This window comes from Lontra canadensis, unplaced genomic scaffold (assembly GCF_010015895.1).
Source record: "Lontra canadensis isolate GAN:19392208 unplaced genomic scaffold, GSC_riverotter_1.0 scaffold31, whole genome shotgun sequence".
In the NCBI taxonomy this organism is placed as follows: Eukaryota; Metazoa; Chordata; class Mammalia; order Carnivora; family Mustelidae; genus Lontra; species Lontra canadensis.
This window is the reverse complement of record NW_022631025.1, coordinates 1,604,598-1,626,743: the sequence shown is the minus strand read 5'-3', so window position 1 is coordinate 1,626,743 and position 22,146 is coordinate 1,604,598. Positions and strand designations below refer to the sequence as shown.

The 22,146-nt window shown below is 62.0% G+C and overlaps 1 protein-coding gene across 1 annotated transcript in view; it reads right to left on the bottom strand.

Moving 5' to 3' along the window:
- SEMA4D (semaphorin 4D) overlaps positions 1-22,146 on the bottom strand; it is an 83,420-nt gene that overhangs the window by 15,951 nt on the left and 45,323 nt on the right. Inside the window, exons 2-13 of the mRNA XM_032866417.1 lie at positions 17,118-17,184; positions 12,081-12,423; positions 10,801-10,946; positions 8,709-8,771; positions 7,234-7,332; positions 4,737-4,830; positions 4,080-4,193; positions 3,341-3,492; positions 2,362-2,537; positions 2,126-2,282; positions 1,238-1,460; positions 409-524 (exon numbers count right to left, since the gene is read on the bottom strand). Coding sequence (XP_032722308.1) covers positions 409-524; positions 1,238-1,460; positions 2,126-2,282; positions 2,362-2,537; positions 3,341-3,492; positions 4,080-4,193; positions 4,737-4,830; positions 7,234-7,332; positions 8,709-8,771; positions 10,801-10,946; positions 12,081-12,180 — 1,440 coding nt within the window. The 5' untranslated portion in view covers positions 12,181-12,423; positions 17,118-17,184. The remainder of the gene's footprint in view (positions 1-408; positions 525-1,237; positions 1,461-2,125; positions 2,283-2,361; positions 2,538-3,340; positions 3,493-4,079; positions 4,194-4,736; positions 4,831-7,233; positions 7,333-8,708; positions 8,772-10,800; positions 10,947-12,080; positions 12,424-17,117; positions 17,185-22,146) is intronic.

Sequence of the window (22,146 nt, the reverse complement as noted above, 5' to 3'; positions counted from 1 at the left end):
CCCACTCCTAGCTTCTGCGGGAGGGCGAACCAGATCCGGACCCCGACCTCGACCTGACGCAGGAGAAGGGGCCGCGCGGGCACCACCACCACGGCTCAGAGCCGGCTCTGACACCGACCGCTCACCTGCCGACAGGCGCTGACCCCGTCCAGCCCGGGGCGCGGGAGTGTTTCCCTGAGCCAGGATGCCCCCACGCCCCCACTGGGGGCCCCAGGGACACGGTGAGGCTCCGCCAACCCGAGGCGACCATCCCATCACTCGGTTCACTTTCCACCCATCCCAAAGCCCAGGGTTCCCAGGACCTTCTGTAAGAGCCTGGAGGTCAGGCCCTCTGGACCAGACAGGTGGGTGCCGGCCCGGCCTGGCCGGTGACGCGGACGTGTGGGGCTGCCCGCCCAGCCACTCTACCTTCTGAGAATTCAGCAGCAGCGTCTGCACGGGCTCGAGGTCCTGGAAGAGCCGTGTCTCCTCTATGATGTGGGCCTCGTTCTCCAGGCTAACTGCTTTGTGCAGGGTGCCCTGGTCTGCAAGGGCAAAGCTAGAGGTCAGAGACGTGCCTGGGAGGGCAGGACAGAGCCGGCCCTGCCATCGGCCATGGAGCAAATGGTCCCTGCTCTAACTCTCAACTCTGCCTCGATGGGACACGTAGAAACCGGTGCTCTTTGCGCTCTGGAAGTGGGAAAGGAAAGACCAGTAGCTAACGCACCGCGGCCTCGTGAGCCTGGGTCAGCCTCAGGGTTTTCTGAAAAACCATCGCTGACTCCAGTGGACGTCAGTGCAGTGAGATGGTGCCGGCAGGTAGGCGCAGCGGTGGCTCCCAGGCTCCTCTGGCCCTCTGGGGTGCCATCCCTTGCGGGGTCCCAGGCAGGCGAGGGCAGGACCCCCCGAACCTGGCTCAGAGCATGCTAGAACGCCCCCAGGGCCGAGGTGGGGCCCACCAGCTGCCGCTGGGCCCGGCCACTAGTCCTCTCCCTGAATGGGCTCTCACGGCAGGTCGGGACAGGCTCAGCTGGCCCCATGGGCAGCATGTGGACTCCCCTTGTGCGAGCCTCAACCTACCACACCTGCGCCCCTGACAGGGACCAGGACTTGCGTGGTCGCAGACCTCAGACGCCAGTGCCGGAGACTCTTCCGTAAAGCACTGTGAGCACCGTGGGCACTGTGGGGAGGTGCGGGGGCCCCCGCAGCAAGGATGAGCCGGATCTGCTGGGGTCCTGACCCTGAGGGCGGGACCCACCTGTGCCCACAAACATGACGTCGTAGGGGGTCCCATCCAGAGCCCAGGTCCGGTCCACCACGAGCTGTGTGTAGTTCACGTCGCTTCGGATGAGCCTGGGCCTGTTGTCTATCGGGGTCACAGAGCCGTCCATCAGGGGGTGGTCCTTGACGAACTGCAGGGTCTTGTCCGGCAGGCTGAGGGAGCTGGAGAAGTTGGCCGCCCGCGCCTCGCGGTTGATGCACTGCAGGGAGGAGAGCGGCTGGTCCGCGCGCACACACTGCCCCAGGCTTAAACACGCGCCCGCGGGCTCCTCGCCCCAGCGGACGGACAGGCCGCCTTGCCTAGCGGTCGGAAGGCACAGCTCTGCCGCTGGTGGGAAAGGCCGCCAGCCGCGGTTCTGCTGGCGACACACATCTGAGTCATCTGTCCCTGTCCGTAATCCAGAAACGCATCAAGCTCCTGACACCCAGAAAAGTACTGAACCCGGCCCAGTTCCAAGCGCACGACGGTCAGCGCGGGCGGGACTCCTCTGTCCCCGGCTCTCCACGGGTCTTGCAGCCCGTGCGAGGGTCTGACCGAGGTCGGCTGACGGGCGGAGGGAGGAGGAGGCCGGAGCCGGCGGGGCGGGGCGGTCCAACCGGCCCAGCAGCCACACCGGCTTCTACACAGATTCACCAATTTTAGGAAAAAAACAAAACCAAAAACATGACTCCTGTTCACGGGTGGGGAGCACAGGTCCTTGACAAACACTGCGTTTGTGTGCGGGAAGCACGAGATCAAACAGACCGACTTCCCGGGCTCGGAAGGGGCGCCTGCTCGCCGGCCCCGCTCCGGCCCCGCCCCACCGCGCTCCGGCCCCGCCCCACCGCGCTCCGGCCCCGCCCACTCCGGCCCCGCCCCACTCACCGCCCCGGGCCTGGGCGTGGGCACCGCGCCGTTGTAGCGCACCCACTTGGTGTGGGACTGCTCCACCGTGGTGCTCTGCATGTACTTCCCGCGCGAGAAGACCTCCTCCGCGGCGGACAGGTTGTAGGCGCACACGGCCGACAGCCCCACGTTGTTCCTGGGGAGCAGGGGACGGCGTGACCACGCGGGCGGTGGGCCCGCCGACGGCGTCCCCCTGCCCGGGCCGGCGCACTCACAGCTGCGGGGTGAAGACCCCGTAGATGACCGGCTCCTTCAGGCCCTCCGCCCGGAGCACGAAGACGTCCTGCAGCACGTTGAAGACGAGGTTGCTGTCCGGCCGCGAGCAGATCAGCCGGGCCTTCAGGAAGGATGTCCACTTCTTCTGCAAGGTCCGCAGGCCGCCCTGGTCCCCCTGAAACCAGAAGGACGTGCGTGGTGGGCAAGGGCAGCTCCACCCGGAGGGACCGAAACCGCGCTGACCCCGGGCCGCACACGCCGGCGGCCACCGTGTCATCCTCTCCCATCTGAGCATGAAACCCAGAGAGGCCTGTCGGCAGTGGCCTTGCCGCAGCCGGACCCACAGGTGGTCCCCACGCATGCGCCTCACAGCAGCAGATGCCCCGCCGGCCTCGCACTGCGGACCCCTGGAGCGGGCTGCTGACCAGGGGCTCCCATGGGCCTCCGTCCTCCTTGCACAGGACCAGGTCATCTCAAAGGACTTTGCGGGATCCTCCATAAACATATTTTAGTGAGCTGGCCCCAGGGGACGACGCAGACACGCTTGACGTGACCTGCTTGGGAGACAGCCCTGAAACACAGCAATCTGGACGCTGGAGACCGCGGAGTGGAGCGTATTTACGTCGGACGTGAGAAACAGCCCCCGACTGCACGTTGGAACGCCGAAATCCCAGTTTCCACAGGCTCAAGCTCACACAGTGAACGAAAACCAACTTCCTATAACCTGGGACGTCTGGGGATGGTGTTTCAGACACAGGCCTGCTGACACTCCTGGGGTCTGCAGGGGGACCCCCCAGGCTTCCCCAGGGCAGGCTGAGCCTGTGGCAGCCCGTCCACACCCGTCTGCGGCATGAAGGCAAGGTGGTGGGCAGACCGACATTCCAAAGGAAGCTTCAAGCCTGGCCAGGCGGCGAGGCCTCCAGGCACGGGAGCGCCCTGGGGCAGGGGAGCCGGCGGGGGCACAGGGCCTGGGCTCACCTTGCACACCCGCGCCACCCGCGGGATCATCAGCTTGAACACAAACTCGTACTCCACGGACACCTCGGTGAAGAAGAAGTAGACACGGTCATCCCCGCTGTCCATGCCGTCTGGACGCTCTCGCATCACATCAGCGAAGACGAAGCTTGGTTCTGCAAGCGACAGACATGGGGTCACCCCTCTGCTCAGCCGGGCTGGGCACCACCCCCAAGCGACGCAGGAGGGGGCGTGTGTCGTGTCCCTCCCGCGGGGCCTGTGAGAACGGACAGCATCCCAGCCCCGGGACCCATGGAGAACGGCGCTCAGACCCCCGGCCAGCAGATCCAGGTGCCTAGCGCCCCCCGCCCACAGCAGCGGAGCAGCCCGCGGTCCCGGCTCCCCCAGACTCCCCGCGTCCAGGAGCCCGGGGGACTTAAAGGCCACAGCCCGCTGGCCAGTGCCCACAGGAGCTGCAGGAACCCGCTGGGCAAACGTCGTCCCAAGGGGAGTGGCCCGGTCAGCCCGGGTCAGCAGGGACCATCAGGCCTTCACATCCTGAAGGACGGTGACTGCATCCGTCTTCAGGGAGGGGAAGGTGGCCTCAAAGCAGCATGGGCTCCACAGGGAAGGACTGAGCTGGGAGTCCCAGCGGCTCCAGAAGCTCCCCGTGTGGGAGCCACCATGAGCCGGGGGGTGGGGCAGGGAACCAAGCGCCCTCGGGGAGACTCAGAGCCCCGCGGCAGGGGCACCTGCGTCTCACCATTCAGCCACGGTATCGCATACTCCGTCCTCAGAGGGCTGTGGGACGAGTTTCGGGAGATGATGGGCTCGCTTCCCAGAAAATTGTAGGAGGTCCCGGAATACAGCTCCCCGTCTTGAGCGGCCCCGGACGAAAGAGGAAAGGGGGTCAGCGGCAGTGCTCCTGTCACAGCTGGGCTTGGGCACCCCGCCCCCCAGGGAGGGGACAGACCACGGCCCTGCTCCTGGGCGCATGGGGCTGCTGCTTCTGGAGCCTTCCCTTGCATTTCCGAGACCAGGACAATCGTGTGCTCCATGTGAAAGGTCCTTTTCGGGGCTTGGGGTGCTAACACCAGGTGACCCTGCCCCCGGGGAAGTGACAGACATAATGGTGGGCGCACGGGGCTCCTGGCCTGAGGCTGCGGCACCTCAGGGACCTCCCTCAACAGGGGCGTGCACGCCGTCAACTAGAGATGCCTGATTTGCATCTCATGAGCCCCTAAAATAACTCCCTCCTGCAAACTTGACTTGTGGCCCCGGGGGGTGGCCGGTCACCCTTTTGCACAATGAGTTCAAACACTCACGTGGGGGTCTGCGGAGAGGCCCGGGTGCCTTCTGTGAGGACAGGGAACATGGAAGCAGATGGAGGGAGCCGCGCTAACCTGGGGGAAGGACTCACCAACCATGACAGACGTGTAGCTCTGTGCGGGGTCAAAGGGGCACCTGCCCTTGCCATCCTCGCTTCTCCCCAGAAATTTAAAGGACGTCAAATCCTGCAATCAGATAAGAAAGAGTGTCAGGAAACGTCTGAATTTCCGCGCTCGCAGCAGCTGCGTGCTGCCCCGTTGCCCAGACGTGCTGTCGGGGGCGTGGGGGGAGGGAGGAGAAGGTGCACGGCCCTGCAGGTCCCAGGGCTAAACGCCGGCGCCTCGAGAGCCACGTGGGGTTGAGGAGCCGCAGTCCGCTCGGCGGTGAGGTGCCGATGGCTCCGGGGTCACAGGGCAGACCCGGGGCAGGAGGCCAACGGTGAGTGACCAGAAGCCACGTGTGGGATTTCAGCATCAAACTAATGGCCATTCTGCACTCACACCAGGCAGGGGTGATCTCAGGCTTGGGCATCCCTTCTGGCCCAACCAGGGAGCCCAACACCCCGAAGCGTAAAGAACAGGAAAGCTTTGTACAGGGACACTGAAACCGAGCTTGATGACAGGTGACATGATGGGGAAGGGCCCGCCCGAGGATGGCCTAGGTGCTTCCGTGCCTGCGCGCACCCCGGGAGGAACGTCAGAGACGAGACGTGTCTGTGGGGACGCATGGCAGGGAAGGACTTGTGAGCGGCAGGAATGGCGGCCGGCGTCACCTCCCGCCCTCCAGCTCGCCCGAGCTGAACACCACACCCTGCCGCGGAGGGTGGCTGTGCCTCCTGCTGCCCATCGGGGGGTGGGGGAGAACGCATGCGGGGTGCAGAGGGCTCACGGGCCTGGGGAGGCTGTGGGCCCGCCTTCAGCGGACAGACACCCCGTCAAGCCAGGGAGCACGAGCTGGGGTGCAAATGGCCCGCAGGGCCAGGGGAGGTCGGGGGCCGTGTGAACGAGGGGTCGGCCCGGAGGAGAGCCGTCAATGGAAATGACTGCATCTTCCCAGGGGACGACAGGCTTGGCGTTGGCCATGTACGGAAGTGTGGCTGTTCCTAGGCCTCTGGGGGCCGCGGGCTGCAGGGCCGCACGCCCCCTGCCCTGCTCCCACCTGTGTGATCAGCCTGTTGGCGTCAATGTTTTTTATTAAAAATGCTGGGAAAAACTATAGGTCTGGATTTCAGGGAAGCCGGACTCCCTTACCTAACAACGGACAGGCCCATGGGGTCGGAGCCTACATCCCGGAGCCAGAAGCTCCGGACTGACCAGCACGCAGCCAGCAGACCCCCAGGTGTGCAGACATGTCTTAACACGACCTGGCACACTGTCCCCTCGCACAGGAAGAGGCCCAGCCTCTCTGAGGACGGAGGTCCAGCCCTTAGCACTCCGCTTCCACCACCACCAGCGTCTGTGGGCCCAGACCGCCAGGTGACCAGGCCCCATGCCCCCGCCCTGGGGTTCTGTGCGTGCAGTCTCCCTGCAAGTCCTTCACTGGCCCCTACTTTGTGCCATCGTTCATCTCTGACTCAGGTTGGAGACTCTTGTTTAAATTCTCATTGCTTTGGGGCTCCAGCAAAGGACACCCTCCATGGCAGTGCCCTTCCCTCCTAGCCGGTACTAAGTCAGGGACGGTCACTGGAGGACGGACCTGGCCATCCACATGTGCATTTAAAATACTTCTCTCCTCTCTCTGTGGTCGTTCTCCATAGCTCAGCTGTGCCTGAGTGAAAGGGGCTGCTGCCCTCTGCCCCGTGTCCTTCCAGCTCCCGGTCAGCAAGGGGCCAGGGAGCCAGGGTGGGGGCCCTCGGCAAAGCCCCTCAGGCAGCACGAGGCAGGCCAGGGCCAGGAGGACTGCAGTGGGCTGGAGCGGGAGCCGCTCACACACCCAGGCTGTTGCTCCTTGAGGGCGTGTGGTCCAGCACCCTCGTCAGCGGGCTCTGGCCGCAGCAGACACCACGGGGCAAGGCCCCAGAGCAGAGTAGCCGCCGCACCCTCTCCCTCCAGCTCTGGAGGTCGGAGTGCCAGCTGGTCGGTGTGCGGTAAGGATCTGCTCCCCCGACCGCGTCCCATGGAGTGCAGAGAGGGCTCCGGAGGCTCACAGGCCCCCTCTCTGAACACCCTCACATTGGGGGATTAGGGCTTCCCAGGGGCTTTGGGGGACACATTCAGCCTGTAGCACAGGCGGGCCCACAACATGCCCGCCAGGAGCAGAGTCCTGACCCACCCACAAGACCACAGCAGGCCTCCCCACAGGCACAGAACGTGGCAAGAAGGGCGCAGGAGGCCGGACCACGGCGTGCTGGTGCTGTGCGGGTCAACAACTCACTTTCCAGGGGGCCCCCCCACTGCCAGCTCCGTGCCACCAGCCGCTGGTCCCGTGAGTCCTGCCCTGCCATGCCCTCGGCGCCAGTGGGCTCCCGGGAGCCTGGCGAGTGGGCCGCAGCTACCTGAGGCACCCCCGCTGCTGGCCATCAGAAAAGCCTACTGCTCTGAGGAGCGGGGAGCCCCGCCGCTGCGCCAGGAGGGGGTGCCCAGCCTTACCAGGTGGTCGCAGGCCGGCTGGAACGCGTTGGTCCCACACACGTACAGGGCGCCGGGGCCGAGAGGCTGCAGCACTCGGATGTAGTTGAGGCACTCCGTCTGCGAGGGGACACACGCACGCATCAGCTGCCCGCCGGCCCCACTGCCACCCGGACCTCAGGGCACCGCTGGCCACGACCAGCACCCTTTGCTGTCCCCACCCCCGGCACCTTGGCTGGCCCCCATCTCACATGCTTGCTCGGCCCTGCCTGGGCGGTGGGGATGGTCCCAGACCCGGCCCCCTGAACAAACCCGTCTGCGGTGTCCCCAGGCCGGCCATCGGGGGCCAGGACCCATCACTCCGTCACTGATTCACCCTCTGCCAAGATGCCCACCACCGGAGAGACCCATTCACTCTCACTCGACACTCGGCATGTGCCTGGTGCGGCCCGGATGGTGGGTGTGTGGCATCCCGCCTGCCGTCCCCATCCCTGGGGATCCCAGCCCGCTGCCCCAGTGCGCGGGGCCAGAAACAGCGTGTTTCTGGGAACAGGCTGGGTGAGGGAGGGGCCCGAGGCTGTGCCCACATGAGAAAACCTGATGCCATAGAAGAACACGCTATTTTAGGCTGAAATGAACGTACTGGGATCATATGTGCTATTGTCTGAAATTATCTCTGCTCAGGGAAGATTTTCTGGGTTTTTGTGTGTTTGCCCCCAGGATCATTTCTAACTGGTTGGCAGTAAGTCACCCTCCCCATGGAAGCCGGGAGAGACTGCTGTCCCTGAGCGGCCTCCACATCGGGCTGGGCGGGCACTCGGCCTAATTTAGATCTCGGACAACACCCTGTGACACCAGTGATTACCACGCAAAGCCTGCATTTTCCCCATTTCCTAAAGCAACGTTGGATCTACTGATTTCAGCAAAAAAATAGTGCAGCAGAAACATTTTTTTCCCCATCTGTAATGATTTTGAAGTCAGCCGACCACTGAAATCTACCTTAACTCAGCTGCCCTGCCCAGCTACCAAGGAAGACAGAGGTCCTATGCTCAGAGACTCAGGCACGGGCCCGGCCCCAGATGCGGGCAGGAGGCCCAGCCGGTGGTGGGGTAACCCGGAGCCTTGGGGGGAGGCAGACCCTCGGGCCAGTGCGCCGAGGTGCCCAGTATCTCCTGGGGAAGTGGCAGATTCTCAAGGGATGGTCCCTGCCCCAAATCCAGAAATCCTACGGCAACCCTTCCAGGCTGCTGGGGTGCTGGGGAGGTCCAAACCCTGCATTTCACACCTTTAGTCAACAGGCACGGGAAACGATTTTCCCTGTCAAGTTTGAGACCATCTGAATCAACGCAACTAAGTTAACCTTTACCGAAGGGTTTCCCAAGTGCCCGCCCTGTGGGCTCCTGCGTTGAGAGACCCCGCCTCAGCATTTGGGCACAGAGGGGAACCCCAGGATGGGTCGCAGCCACGCCACCCAAGGGTCCTGAGACCAAAATTACCTGTCTTGACTTCCCCTTCTCGGCACATTTTGCTTTTTTATCTTCTGAGACCTTCCAGTAGGCCTGTTAGGAGAAAGGAGAGCCCATTCCAGTGCACAGGCCCTGATCCAGAGGGGGTGCGGCATTAACATGCCGGTTTGCAGAGCGCGCTGCCACGCCGGCCTCAGATACTCCCCCGACAGCGGAAGCGACTGCACAGCCAGGCCTGGCCAGCAGACGCAAAACCGAGGTCCCGAGGGGGGCTTCGAGGAAGTCCCCCCCGAGACCCTCCCCCAGAAGCCAGCGGTGCCTGGCCTCCCGGATTCTTGTTGTTTGCTAAAAACAGCAGCAAATGTAAAGGGCTATAACAGTGAGGTTTTTGATGGTTTATCAACTGGCTAAACCACAGGTGTTTTCAAGCAGCAAAGTGGGTTCCTGGGACGGTCTGTGGACAGCAGGACCCGGCTCCTTTCGGTCTTCTGTACCCACAGGCGTGGTGGTGGGAGAGCAGCTCTGTCCCCCACCCCCACCCGGCCTCCCACGACCTGTGCTCCTGCTCCCTTCACGCCCGAGGGATGTGATGAGAACAGGGCAGCCCGCGGGGGCCTCACCCCCTGCCCTCGAGAGGACCGGCAGCCACAGGCCCACACCACAAATGGCTCCCCCATTCCTGCCTTGCCTTCCCTGGGGTGTTTGGTCTCCCCCTGTGACAACCCACGATGGACGCCCAGAGAGTCGCAGCCACCCAGGCGGTGCTCAGCGCTTAGGAAGAGCCTAGAGCTGCAGCAGTAAGCGAGTCCCCGTGCACGTGGTCCCACGCTAAGTGTCCCGCATGAACCCGCCTCCCAGAAGGCCTGGCCAGCATACGCGTCAGAGCAGTGCGTTTCTAGGGAGACAGAGCTTGTCATCAGAACACGTGAAAGCAGAACCAAGTCCCCGGCTGATGGCGGCGTCCCTCAGAAGGTAAACTGCCAATGATTTTGTCGATATAAAATGCTTAAGGACACGGGAGCATGAATGCGGATGGGCCCCGGCCGTGCTTGCCGGACCCCAAAGGGACACAGGACGCAGTGAGAGAGAGCAAGAAACCAACCCCAAGTGCTGGGCTCGTGTGTGAGGACCCAGCGGTCAAGGACAAGCTGGCACTGGCTGCGAAGGGACAGTCTGAGCTCTGGGCAGGGCTCGGGTGGCAAGGGAAGGAGCCACATCCCACACACTCAGAAGCGTCTCTCCAAAGCCGTTCTGCAGATCCAAATGGCACAAACGCCACTACCTCCCTTCAGAGAGAAGGAGCTCATCAAAAACAGGCTAGCGGAGGCCACCATTTCAGGTGCTGATCCAACTATTTCCACAGGAACTGGCCCCAGGGAAGGTGACCCCGTTGTGGATGCCTTCCTGCTCCCACGTGGAGGAGAGGCCAAGCCAAGAAGTCCTGGGACACAGCTCTGAGATGCACCAAGGGCCACAGCAGGGGCCTGCCCGTCACCAAGGACGTGGGAGCAGTGGCTCTCCCAGAGACAGGCCAGGGCAGCAGTGGGACGTGGACACTTGCTGGGCAGAGTGCCCAGCCGCACAGACGGTCCAATTTCAACTGCATTCAAACATCATTTATGACTGTGGAATCTGAACACCAGTGATTTGATGACATTTTTTGGATGTGATTGTGGTATTTTGCTAATTCTGACAAAAAGGAGTCCTTTCCTTTAGGGAGGGGACACCTCGGGAACCTCTCGTGGATGAAAAGTGTATCTGGGAATTTGCTTCGAGTAGAGGGAGCAGAGCACTGGGACGTGGGTGGAGGAGGGTGACCCCGGAGCCAAGCGGGACAGGCCTCCTCGATCCCACTTCCTCTACTCCTGTGTGTGCCAGAGATTTTTCATAATGAAAAGGCAAAAAGTCCAAGAGGGCAGGACAGAGGCCCCTGGGTGAGTGGCTGGCCCAGGGAGGACAGAGACTGTTGGGAGGGAGGGTGAGGAGGTGCCTTCACGGGGACGGGCCCCTTGCTGGCTGGAGGGCAGGAGGCTGCGTGGCCAGGAAAGGGCTTGACGCCCCAGGAGAGGCCCAGGGCAGAGTCAGGGAGAAAACGGTGGGCAGGTCTGCGGCCACGCCCTACCTCATGCTGCTTCTCGGAGACATTGTGCGCACTCAGGGCAAACACGGCTTCCCGGGCCCCCACGTACAGGGTGGTCTTATCCTCGCTCAGCAGCAACACTGAGTAGTTGAAGATGCCTGGCTCGTGAAACTTCTCCAGATGCACCTCTGGGGAGGGACGAGAACATCAGACATTCCTGAGCCTGGACACGGTGAGCATCCCGTCCCGCTTTAACGCGCCACCATGTCGCGTGGCTGCACGTGGATCCACTCCCTAGAGGCAGCCCCTGCCCGAGGCCAGCACTCAGACCTGCTAAGACAGTCACCAACACCATGCAACCCTGCAGGGCCCCGAGCCACTGTGCTCGACCAGTGCTGTGGCCCAGCGTCCCTTCCTGCTCCCTCCAGTGGGGTTCCAAACCCTGCACTCACATGGCCTCCCAGGAGCATGACCTCTGGGGGCTCTGTCCTCTGAGGGGCATGACCTTCAAGCATGCGATCTCAGGCTGCTGACCACTATGCTGTCCACACTCTCGTGTATGTATGTTTAATCTTAACACAGATTAAGTATATGAGAATGTAAACTAAGCTTTTCTTATTTAGGAAAAAATGTGATTTAACTCAAAATCTTAAAAAAATCCAATCCAGTAAATATACCCCTTGACTCAAGCAGATTTCGGAGTTAAGCACCACGAAGTTAGAAACAAGTGACATTTCCTCTCTCAAGAGGGAATTGCACGGTCAAGCAGGACGAGAATCGGGCGGACTGGCAGGGACAGAAGCGTGTCGGGCGTTTTCCCAAAGGGCACTTGCTTCGGTCTGACCGTCCCAGCGTCCACACGAATGCACGAGTGCCGTGAGCCCGGGTTTTGTGGACCGCTGGTTCCACGTAAGGACCAGGTGTCCACACACTCTGCTGTCTGGATTCTCCCGGGCTGGACACCGCCACGCAGAGAAAGGCTGACCCGGCGCACAGGGCCTGGGACAGCCCACGAGATGGCTCAGCCCCGCCAGCAGCCCTCGCTCCTCTCGCCGGGGAGGCCGGGGCTCTCAGGACGCAGATCCCAGGAGAGGAAATAGGCAGAGACTGCGGACAGCAAAGGAAAGCAGCTGGCCGGAAGCCTGGCCCTGTTAGTCCCCAGACAAGCATCTGGAGTGGCTGTGCCCGGGGAGCGCACAGCACCTCTTCAGGCTGCCAGGGCCCCGGATTCAGAAACCTAAGCAGCAGTCCCTGAACGCGCCGGACACCGTCCCACGTGCCCCAGGCTCCTGCCCACCCGCGGGAGCAGGGCTGGCCCGTACCTCTGTGCTCCCAGGTGATCCGGGGCTTGGGTGCAAAGGCCACCGCCATCCCGAACACCATGGCCAGGGTGGCAAGCAGCCCCCCGACAGGGGCACACATCCTCGCACAATGCAGAGCGGGCTTGGGCAGCAAATGCTTGTGGGCTGGGGGGCTGCCGTGGGTGTCCCGGCGGACGCTGCTCAGGGCCTGGCGGCTGTGAGCCGTGGCACAGCCCGGAGCTGGTGGGCGCTGTAAACCTCGAGGACCAGCATTTCCCAGGCGCCGGGCGAGGTCACCACCGCCAATGTTGAAGGTTGCCCGGATCTTAAGCGGAGCACTGCTTTTTGGCCTCACGAAGAAATTCTGGAAGTGAGAACAAAGGTCAGAGGTCAGGATGCCTGTAGTAACACAGCTTCTGTTTCCCTCTGTGCCCAGGGCTCTGTCCACGCCAGGGCGGGGGTGGTCGGGGCGGGGGTGGTCGGGGCGCAGGCTCACGCTGACACTGCAACCCAGTCACCAGGAGCGGAGCTCCAGGGCAGATGCCAGAGCCCAGACCAGGACGAGCGCCCACCCAGCTCCCCGGCCTCCCCCGTGCGCAGATGTGGCCATGCCCCGCTGGTGACGTCATGCACAGGTGCAAACCAGGCAACAGGTGCCCCCTCGGACCCTGGCTTCCCAGCTCCCGTAGCGCCCGCCGGAGAGGTCAGCTGGGCGAAAGACTGGGAGCACCGCGTGGAGGCGGAGCCGTGTGCGCAAAGGGCCACTTCGCACACACAGAAGCACACACACACACGTGACCTTGCCGTGGGGGACAGCCGGCCTCCTGCCACACACAGGCCCTGCCCCTCCAGCCACACCCGAGAAGTCCCCGTGCCACAGAAAGCACAGCTAGGGGCTCTCGGGGTCCCTGGGAAGCCGTTCGTTGGAGGGCAGAGGCTGTGGGCTGGGGGTGTGCTGGTGCCATCCCCAAGGTGCCTGCCCTGCGGTGGGGGGCAGGGCAGCCTTGCTGTGGACCACTGAGGCAGGGCCAACGCCGGAGCCTCTAGCCAGGACGCCAGTGGGACCGTGACCTGGATTCCTTCTGGCTTCTCAGGACGGGGCTGCAACCAGAAGCTCTTGGAACAGAGGCAGGACCCCCGTCCCTCCCAGACGTGCTGCCCCAAAAGGCCGCACCGGAGAGCCACTGGTACGCCCCACAGGGTTTCCTCTACAGTGAGACAGCGGAGCAGCCTGCCTCTCTCCCCCAGGCGGGCCCTGCTCACTCTTCTCTTCCTTCCGTTCCAGCAAGCCAGCCCCTGCAAGGCTCAGGCCAGTGGGCCCGAGCTCCTCTCTGGAGCCTTCCCTTTGCCCTCACCATCACCACCACGCGGACGGCCAAGAGGCAGCCCGCGCCACACCGCCCTCAACAGTGCCCCCGCTCAGCCTCCCCAGGGCCCCCGCAAGCTACATGTACCAGCTCGGGCTGCTTCCCGACACCGCAGCCAAATCGAACCTCCCAAGAGGGTGTGAGGGGAAGTTCTCACTTCCGTTCACCTAGCCAAGCCACTATCTCCAGGAAGCCCTCCTGGGCTGCCTCCCCATCCTTCCCAGAGGTCACCTCTCATGCCGCTGGAATCCTATCATGCGGCAGGGCTCGCCCTTGGGGTCACTGTGGACTTCGCGGGGTCTTCCCTGCATCTCTGTCTGTTTCTCATGCCTGTGCCCTGGGCGCCACTGCCCCACTCCACTTAGTAGAGAAAGGACTCGTGGGGGGCCTTGGGGGAGGACTGACAGTGGGCACAGCCAGGCCTCAGCTGCCTGCCCCCCTTTCTTGTTGGGGCGCTTCTCTGCCTTTCCCCTTCCTGCCAAAGGTGTGCCGGCCAGGCCTGTCCTCACCCCGATGCCACTACGAGGCCATGAAGCCAGGGCAGCACGCACTGTCTGCGGGGACGGGCTCGCCCTGTGTGGGGGCCAGCACCCTGTCCCACCAATGGCCGGAGGGCCAGCCTTCTTAGGTTTGGGCTGTTTGGTCTCTGTCTCAGGTACTCCAGTCCCCGGGGCGGCGCAGAAGCAGCCCCAGACATGTGTCATGGGACACACACGGCCAGGCGCTGGTCTGCAAGCTGAAACCCAGTCTGGGGTTCAGGGGAAGGGCCAGCCCCGACACCCCACAGGGAGGGTGGGACTGGAAGCTAAATCCAGAAGCAGATGGGCCAGTGATGGAGGAACAGAGGGATGGAGAAAGGGAGGGACGGAGAGAACAGAGTGAGGGACAGGGAAGAGGGATGGGGAGGGATGGGGAGGGAGGAGGGAGGGATGGGGGGAGGGAGGGAGGGAGGGGGACTGAGAGAGGGGGCATGGGGAGGGACGGGGGAGCGAGGGACGGGGGAGCGAGGGACAGGGGGACTGGTGGATGGAGGTGGGACAGGAGGACTGGGGGACGGAGGTGGGAGGGGGAAGGGGGACAGGGGATGGGGGAATGGGGGAATGGGGGATGGGGGAGGAAGGGGATGAGGGATAGGGGGAGGAAGGGGATGAGGGATGGGGGGATGGAGGGGGGAGGGGGAGGAGGAGGGAGGGATAGGGGAGGACGGAGTGGGGAGAGACGGGGAGGGACGGGGTGACAGAGGGAGGGACGGATGGAGGGACAGGGGGATGGTGGGAGGGTGGAAGGAGGGACAGAGGGAGGGACAGGTGAGGGACACACACCTGCCACAGCTGCCCCTCCTTCCTGCCTGCCCCCAGGCTGACCCCTGGTCCATCTTCATTATCTCGGCTACGCCCAGGCTGACTGCCCCCCACGCCCATCCCTGTTCCCCGGTGGGCCCACAGCCCCTTGGCTGCCCTTGTCACCAGACTGACCTCCCACTCCACAGCCCCACCTCCCTCGCCTGCCCCCAGGCTGGCTTCTGCCCCTGGGCTCCTTCCCCTGATGCTGGCTGTGGGGTTGATATCACCTTGCAAAACAGCCCCCTCCCGCTCAGGACGGGCTTCAGGAGCTCCCAGTGTCACATGTCACGTGCCTGATAAACAGTTCACTGTGTGGACTTCAATTCCCCCAGAACTCAGAATAGTCCCCTGGAGCGATGCCCCAGCTCCATCGTGATTCGTGTGCTCAGCCCTGAAGATGGACGGCGGGACAGGGGGACAGTGGCCAGGTCACCTGCTTACCCTCCACCACCTCGCAGAGACAACCAAGCCATCAGGGGGTGGGGGGTTCCCGACATGCCTCAACCTCATTCCCGCACCTGAACGTAGGCACGTGTGTGTCATGCATGCGCTGACGGGACCCAGGATACGGATAGCAGCAGGGTGATGCCGTTAGACAACCAGCCTGATGACCGGCGGGTGCACGGGGCAGCAGCGAGGGGCCAGCCGTGCTGCCCCAGCAGGGAGGCCCACAGAGGGAGGAGTCGGGAGTGCCTCTGCGGCATCACCAGATGTGCATGTGGCCATAAACAACGCTGTCTCCTGCTGGGGAGGAGGGCTGTGTGTACCTGCACATGCCCCTGACCCCCTGCTTAGCACCAGCCTGGCATTTCCAGGGCAACCACTACACTGTCCAGGCTGGATGCTGGCTCCTGGGGGACAGCGGGGCTACCCTGGAATGTGGCTGGCCTGTCCTGTCATCACGGGGAGCTCGGCCTCAGACGCAGGAGACCCAGGCAGCCCCAGGAGATGGGCTCGTGAGCATAGTGTACCCCGACCACACGCCAGCGGCCACATGGTAGCAGGTGGGACGACCCACACTGTGTCCAGGGAGGGTGCCGCCCCCCGGCCCCCACGGACACACATGTAAACATATGCGGACGCGCATCCAGCTGTGAACAGTGGTTACCGCTGGGGAGGGAGGCCAACGGCCAGGGAGTGCGCTGTTGGTGTCTGTCTTGTACACAGTGAGTCACACATTTACACTGCTGTGTGCAAGACTGACAGCCCCCGCCCCACCAAACCAAGTCCTGCGCACACGCTCCATCCAGTCCGCCCGGGTGCGGAGCGGCGCGTCCCAAAGTCGTCTGTGTGCCGGCCCCTCCCCCAGGGCCACCGGGCGTCCATGACCTGTCTGTCCCATCTGCACGTACATGAAGAAGGGGACGGGGCCTCGTCTGCTCTCTAGGCTGCGTGACTGTTAGCACGAGGCAGGTAGGAGGAGGGCCCGTCCCCGGGGCATTACCTCAGAGACCTCCAAGCTGCTCACCCAGCCTCAGTGCACGGACCTGGTCGTCCCTCCCAACTCTCCCAAGATCCCCAACGATTTTTTTTGTTTTACATAAGGAGATCAACAAACAAAATCAAAGATCAGTGACCCGAGGGGAAAATACTGGTAACCCAAGTGTCAGGGCTTGGAATTCCTAATCTGTGCGTCACCCACACCAGCCAGCAGCCCGGCCCAACGGGGCAGGGAACTGAAAGCACATGCGTGTGAGCCCACGTGTAAACACAGACAGTGCTAAGGGCCCTAGAGGTAGAGCTGCATTTGCTAACACGGCCCCAGCAAGCTGGCCAGGCAGGTCCCGGGGCCGGCACCGATGCCAGCACAGCACGGCGGATGTGGAGGCCAGTGGGGCTGCTGGAGGCCGGCCAGAGCCACATCCGTGCAGGACAGGAATGACTACAAAGAGAAGTGGAGCGCAGGCTTTCCTTCTGCTTTTACATGAAACTGACGTTTCTCTTTCCTTTTAAACTGGAACTACATGGTTGACATGAAGATTCATCACAAAATGGCCCCAATCCAGAGCCAGGGTGACACAGAGACCACTCCCTGCAAGCCCACTGACAAGCCCCCGGCACCCCAGGAGAAGCTGGAGCTTTGTAGGGCCCCCAGGGGCTGGCCGCCCAGAGACCCGGAACAGAAACACGGCGGGTAGGGCAGGGGTGGGACGGCGAGAGGCAGGCTGTGCGCGGGACTCCAGGCGCCCAGCATGGACAGATGCCTGCATGGCAGCAGCCGCGTCCCGACCCCGGCCCCACAGAGCACACAGGCAGCTGGGACCAACCGTGTGCTGGACCCCACTGAGGCTTCTACAAGGTGTCGGCGTTGCTAGACTGGGACGCCCGTGGAGAAACCATGTTTTTACCTGTATCTTGCGCCTCCAGAAACGTCCCTCAGTTGTTTCCAGGACGGAGTCTTCAGAAATCTGGACTCTGAAAGTAACAGGAAAGGAGACTATTTCAACATGTAAGTCCTCCGTCCATGTACCCACAGCATCACGAGTAGAGATACACTGAAAAGAAACTCTTGCATTTTTTTTTAACCTCCAGACCCCAGGATGCGCGTGGCATTCATGCACTTGTGCAAACGGGAGGGAGGAGTGAGTGTGCAATCGCGCCCATAAAGGAAGTGTAACCTGGTGGGTCCCCAACTGACCACAGTCACTTCCCTGCAAAGTAAGGCCGCCGATACGCCCCACGGTCTTGGTTCGCTATTTGCAAAAAGAGAATCAGGCCATTAGTTTCAGATCTGTATCCTTGAGAACTTGTCCTCCCCGAAATCCAACAGTCGGGGGAGCCCCCAAAAAGGAAGCCTGAGTCCAGAGGGACGACAGACGATCAAAGAGAATGGGAGTGACCATCCCAGCAGGCACCGCGCAGGTGCGCAAAAGCGTCGAGGGCATGGGTGCCGGTCCCCTCGCGGTTGTGAGTGATCCGCCAGTTTCTAAACCTCAGAATCAAACACTAGCAGTTTTTGGTGGTTGGGATATAGTAATGCATGCATCGCAAGAGAACTGCACAAACAACCTGAATGCCAAGAAATCTGAAACTGAAAAACTTCTCTCTGCTGGAAATTCAGTTAAGCCTTTGTCACGTCCCTAAATACAAGCCCAGAGCTGCTTGCTCTGTGGTCAGACAAGGCGTGTCTCGCGTTCCCCCGAATTTCACGGCGCTGAGCACCGAGGGCAGGTTGTGGGTCTGTGAGCCTGAGCCCCCTCTCACCCCGCCTCACCTCTACCCTCCGCCAAACAGCTCCGAGCCCCACAGTTCCGGACTAAAAAAAAAAAGACACTTCCGGCCCCGCGGACCGCCGCGTCCCGGGCCCCAGCTCTCTACACCTGTCTACACTGGTTTCTCGGCAGAGCCCCCGCGCTGTAGTTCAGTATGGCCACAGCGGAGGGCAGGGACGTCCTCACACAATTGCTCAGCACCCTGCCGAGCTCCGTGGCTCCCTTCACTGTGCCTTTCTTCTCAGATGGCGCGGGAAAGAAGCCAACAGCCCTTGTGAGAAACCGGAGTGAAATTAATCAGGAGAGAGAACGTCTCCCTCTCCCTCTGACAGGCTTGGCCTTGCCACCCCTCCACGCCCCACGGTGCAGCTGAGCGTGGGAGCTGCAGCCCACGCCGAAGGCAGCGGTCCCGTGGCCGCTCTGACCACAGCAGAGAGCGAAGGCGGGGCTCGTCCTGCACGTCCGGTCTCTCTTCTGCAGATGTGACCTCACCTCCCAAAAGCCCCGGACCCTGACCGCGGTTTGCACATCAAAGCGAGAGGCTCCTCCCCACCTCTGAGAAGGGCAGCCATGGGGCCAGCTGCTATAAGGCGCAGTGACGAGGGGCCACAGGGCAGCACCGGCCCAGGATGCTGACCCAGTTCCCCACCAGGAATTCAGGTGGGTGCACCCCACCCATGTGAGGTGCCCAAGCAGGGGACCATTCGGACTCTGGAAACGGTGGACGACTGTGCTGCTGGGGAAAGAAGCACGAGGCGAACGGCTCCCTCATGCTCTCCTGGTGGGAGTGTGAACGCGTGTGGTCACGTGGAACACAGGACGCAGCTTCCTCAGAAAGATCAACAGAACTACTCCACCATCCAGCAATTCGACGGCTGGGTGTCTACCCATGAAAACAAAACATGAATTTGAAAAGACACCTGTATCCGTACGCTCGTGGGCATTACTGACAATGGCAAAGACATGGAAGCAGCCCAAATGTCCCTTGACAGATGAATGGATAAAGGTGTGGTGTGTGTACACGTGTGTGCACGCACACACACGCACACGCACGCACACACAGAGGAATATTATGCAGTCATCAAAAAGAATGACATTTTGCAATTTGCAAGAACATGGAGGGACCTAGAAACTACCACGCTAAGTAAGTCAGAGAGAGAGAAACGCAGTTGACTTACACGGGTATCTAAAAAACAAAACAAATGAACAAACAAAAAACCCAGACTCTTAAATAGAGAGCAAACTGGGGTCGCTGGGGGCAGGTGGTGGGAGAAGGGGGGAGATGGGGATTAAGAGGTACAAAGTCCTAGTAATAACGGAAGGAAGTCTCAGGGATAGGAAGTAGGGCACAGGGAGCATCACCAGTAACCCTCACAATGCCACGTGATGACAGATGGGGACACTTAACGGTGACGAGCACCGAGTAATACAGACTTGCCGAATCGCTACATTGTACGCTACTCACATAAGGCTCCCAGTTTGAAGCTCACTAAACGATTCCATCAAAATACAAGTCTCCACGAACAGCAGACAGACTTCCCATCATTTCTGACTGTGCATTTGCTGGACCTCCATCGAAGGGACTCTGACACCGAGCACAGAGGTCCAGGGGCTGTGAGCGCAGAGAAATCCCAGCTCAGTGCCCCAGGACAGGAGGGGCAGGCTTGCAGCCACAGAGACCAGGAAGTCCAGGAAGAAGCGGGGGTGTCCCTTGTGGGCTGGCCAGAGGGGAGGACAGGACCTCTGAGTGAACTGTGGGTCTCCTTCACGGCGCTCACCCGTGGGCGCCACCCAGCGCTCCCAAGCCTCCTCCAACCCTCCAATCCTATAATTCACAACCCTATAATTAAATAGGATAATATTGGACATTCATATCTTTGCCAATTTCTCACTTAAAATTCATTTTTAAAAAAGCAGGCTCCACACTCACCACAGAGCTGGAACGCACGACTCCGAGATCAAGGGTCCCACACTCTACCGACTGAACCAGCCAGGCACCCCTTAAAATTTATTTTTAAAGACTGATTTTAACTACCAGCAAACTCAACCCAGGAGCTCTTCTAACCAGAGCCTATCTGCAGAACGTATTTCCTTCTGGCCCCGCTGAAGTCTTCTGTTACTCGAGGCGCACATTTTTGCCATGAAAGAGCTGATGTCCGCTACCCTTCTTATACTTGTTTCCAGAACAGTCCATCACCCTGGGGCTGGAGCGGGCCACAGCTCAGCAGGCAGGGAGGGAACCACTCTCTGTGGAAGCGTCTGGCTCCACGGTGAATGGATGCTTCTCAAGGAGCTCAGGGCAGAGATAAGGGGCACCCCAGCCCCACAGCAGGCATCTCCTCCTCTCTGCCGTCAGCCAGGGCACGAAGGGGTCACAGAATTGTCTGGAACCGTGCCTACCCCGGGGCTGGCTCAGGACTATGCTCCAGGCCACCTGGGGCAGTGTCCTGCCTGCCAAGGGCCCTCAGGGGGAGTGTGCACAGTCTCACAGGGGACCCGACTCCTGCCCCTTGCACAGGCCCAGCCCAGCTGCAGAGCGACCAGCAACCCTCTCCACTCAGCCACAGCGGGAGGACGGGCCTTGGAGCCCTGACAAGCCCAGGTCTAGGCGGACAGTTCTTTTTTAAGTCTAAAAACCACAAAATGCCACTCTCTTTGCCTTCATCTTTAGTGACTCCTTAAAAATACACAGCAGGGTCCCAGAGCCAGGCCAGCTCGACCGCAGGCCGCCATCCAGCTCGAGTCTGCGAAGGCTGAGCCAGAACAAGGCCCTCTCCTCGCACCGGGCCTCCCTCCGGGACGTGGCCTCTGCTCTCCACTCGGCAAAAACCCATTAGAGAAGGCACGTGCCGTGGGCGAAAGCACTGTGAGGGCCCCCGGGGCTGGCCCCCAGCGGGACATGGGGTCCATCACCACGCCCGGTCGGCCGCCATGCCAGCCTCTCTGCACAGCCACCTGCACACAGGCGTCTGCTCTGATTCTCCAGCTTCTATACCTCTTCAAGGGGTCCCCCGGAAACGCCCCCTCAGGCCCCACAGCCGCTGACAGAGTGCCTGGCAGCCAAGCTTCTCACGTTGAGCCTGGGCCCCTATGATCCGTGTTCTAACAGTGCCAGCCCACGCTCCATCAACCATGGGCCTCGCGGCGGCTATGGGCAGGTAGGAGCTGGACAGCACCAGGGTCTCCATGGCTGCCAAGATGACCCCCGCCCGGTCCCCCGCACACGGCTTCTGCCCCGAATCTCCATCATCTCTACTTTCCAAACAACACGCAGAGGCACACCCCGGTGTCAGCACCGCCACAGCCTGACCTTTGAGGGGAGCGCGAGGAGCCCCACGCTGGACCTGACTCACCCATCCCACTGACCCTCCCTTGTGGTCCTTCTCGTCTTCCAGATGCTTCCAGGAGCCAATGCTGCATGCGGGACGAGGGCCACGTAAAACGGTGCAGGTTTGGCCTCGAGCAAACCCCACGCTCAGGGTGGTTGAAACAACTGGACCGGACCCAGCAACCGCTCTCGTCCCTCCCAACGGCAAGTGGGTGTCTGGAGCGACCTCTGCTGAAGTCCCAGGTCAAGGGAAGCCCAGCCCCCGGATTCCAGGAGAGGGGTCTACGCTCCGACCGCAGGCCAGGTTCGCTGGGCGCTGGCCCTGTGACCTGCCCTGCAGCCCAGAGCGTCCAGCCTTCCCACAGTGTGGATGCCGCAGCAGGCAGGCGTCCCCTTTCTGAGGCCCATGTCACCTCCCGGGTGCCTCAGGAGGCACGAAACACGGAAACATGGCCATGGTTCTGTCCCTGCCCCATGTCATCTTCTGGGTGGGAGGATGTGGGCTGGAGGCTGGCTGCCCCTCACGGTCCCCAGCCGGCCTGAGGAGCCATCTTCCCTCCTGGGGCCTGTGCTGGGGAGTGCGGGAGAAGCCAGGCGGCATGGACACAGTGGGGTCTCCTCATCGCTCACGAACCAAAAATCAACAGGAAGATCTGCAAGAGCCTCTGGAACCTTCCTGCACCAGTATAAGCTAGGCCGCCCCTCTGTCCCCACTAGGGCCTTGCCACTGCATCCCTGGAGAGGACAGAGGCTTGGCCCCGGCCGGCTCCCGCTTGTGGCAGCCATGGCAGGGCCATGGTTGTGCCATGCAAGCCTGAGAGAGGCCTCCAGGTGCTG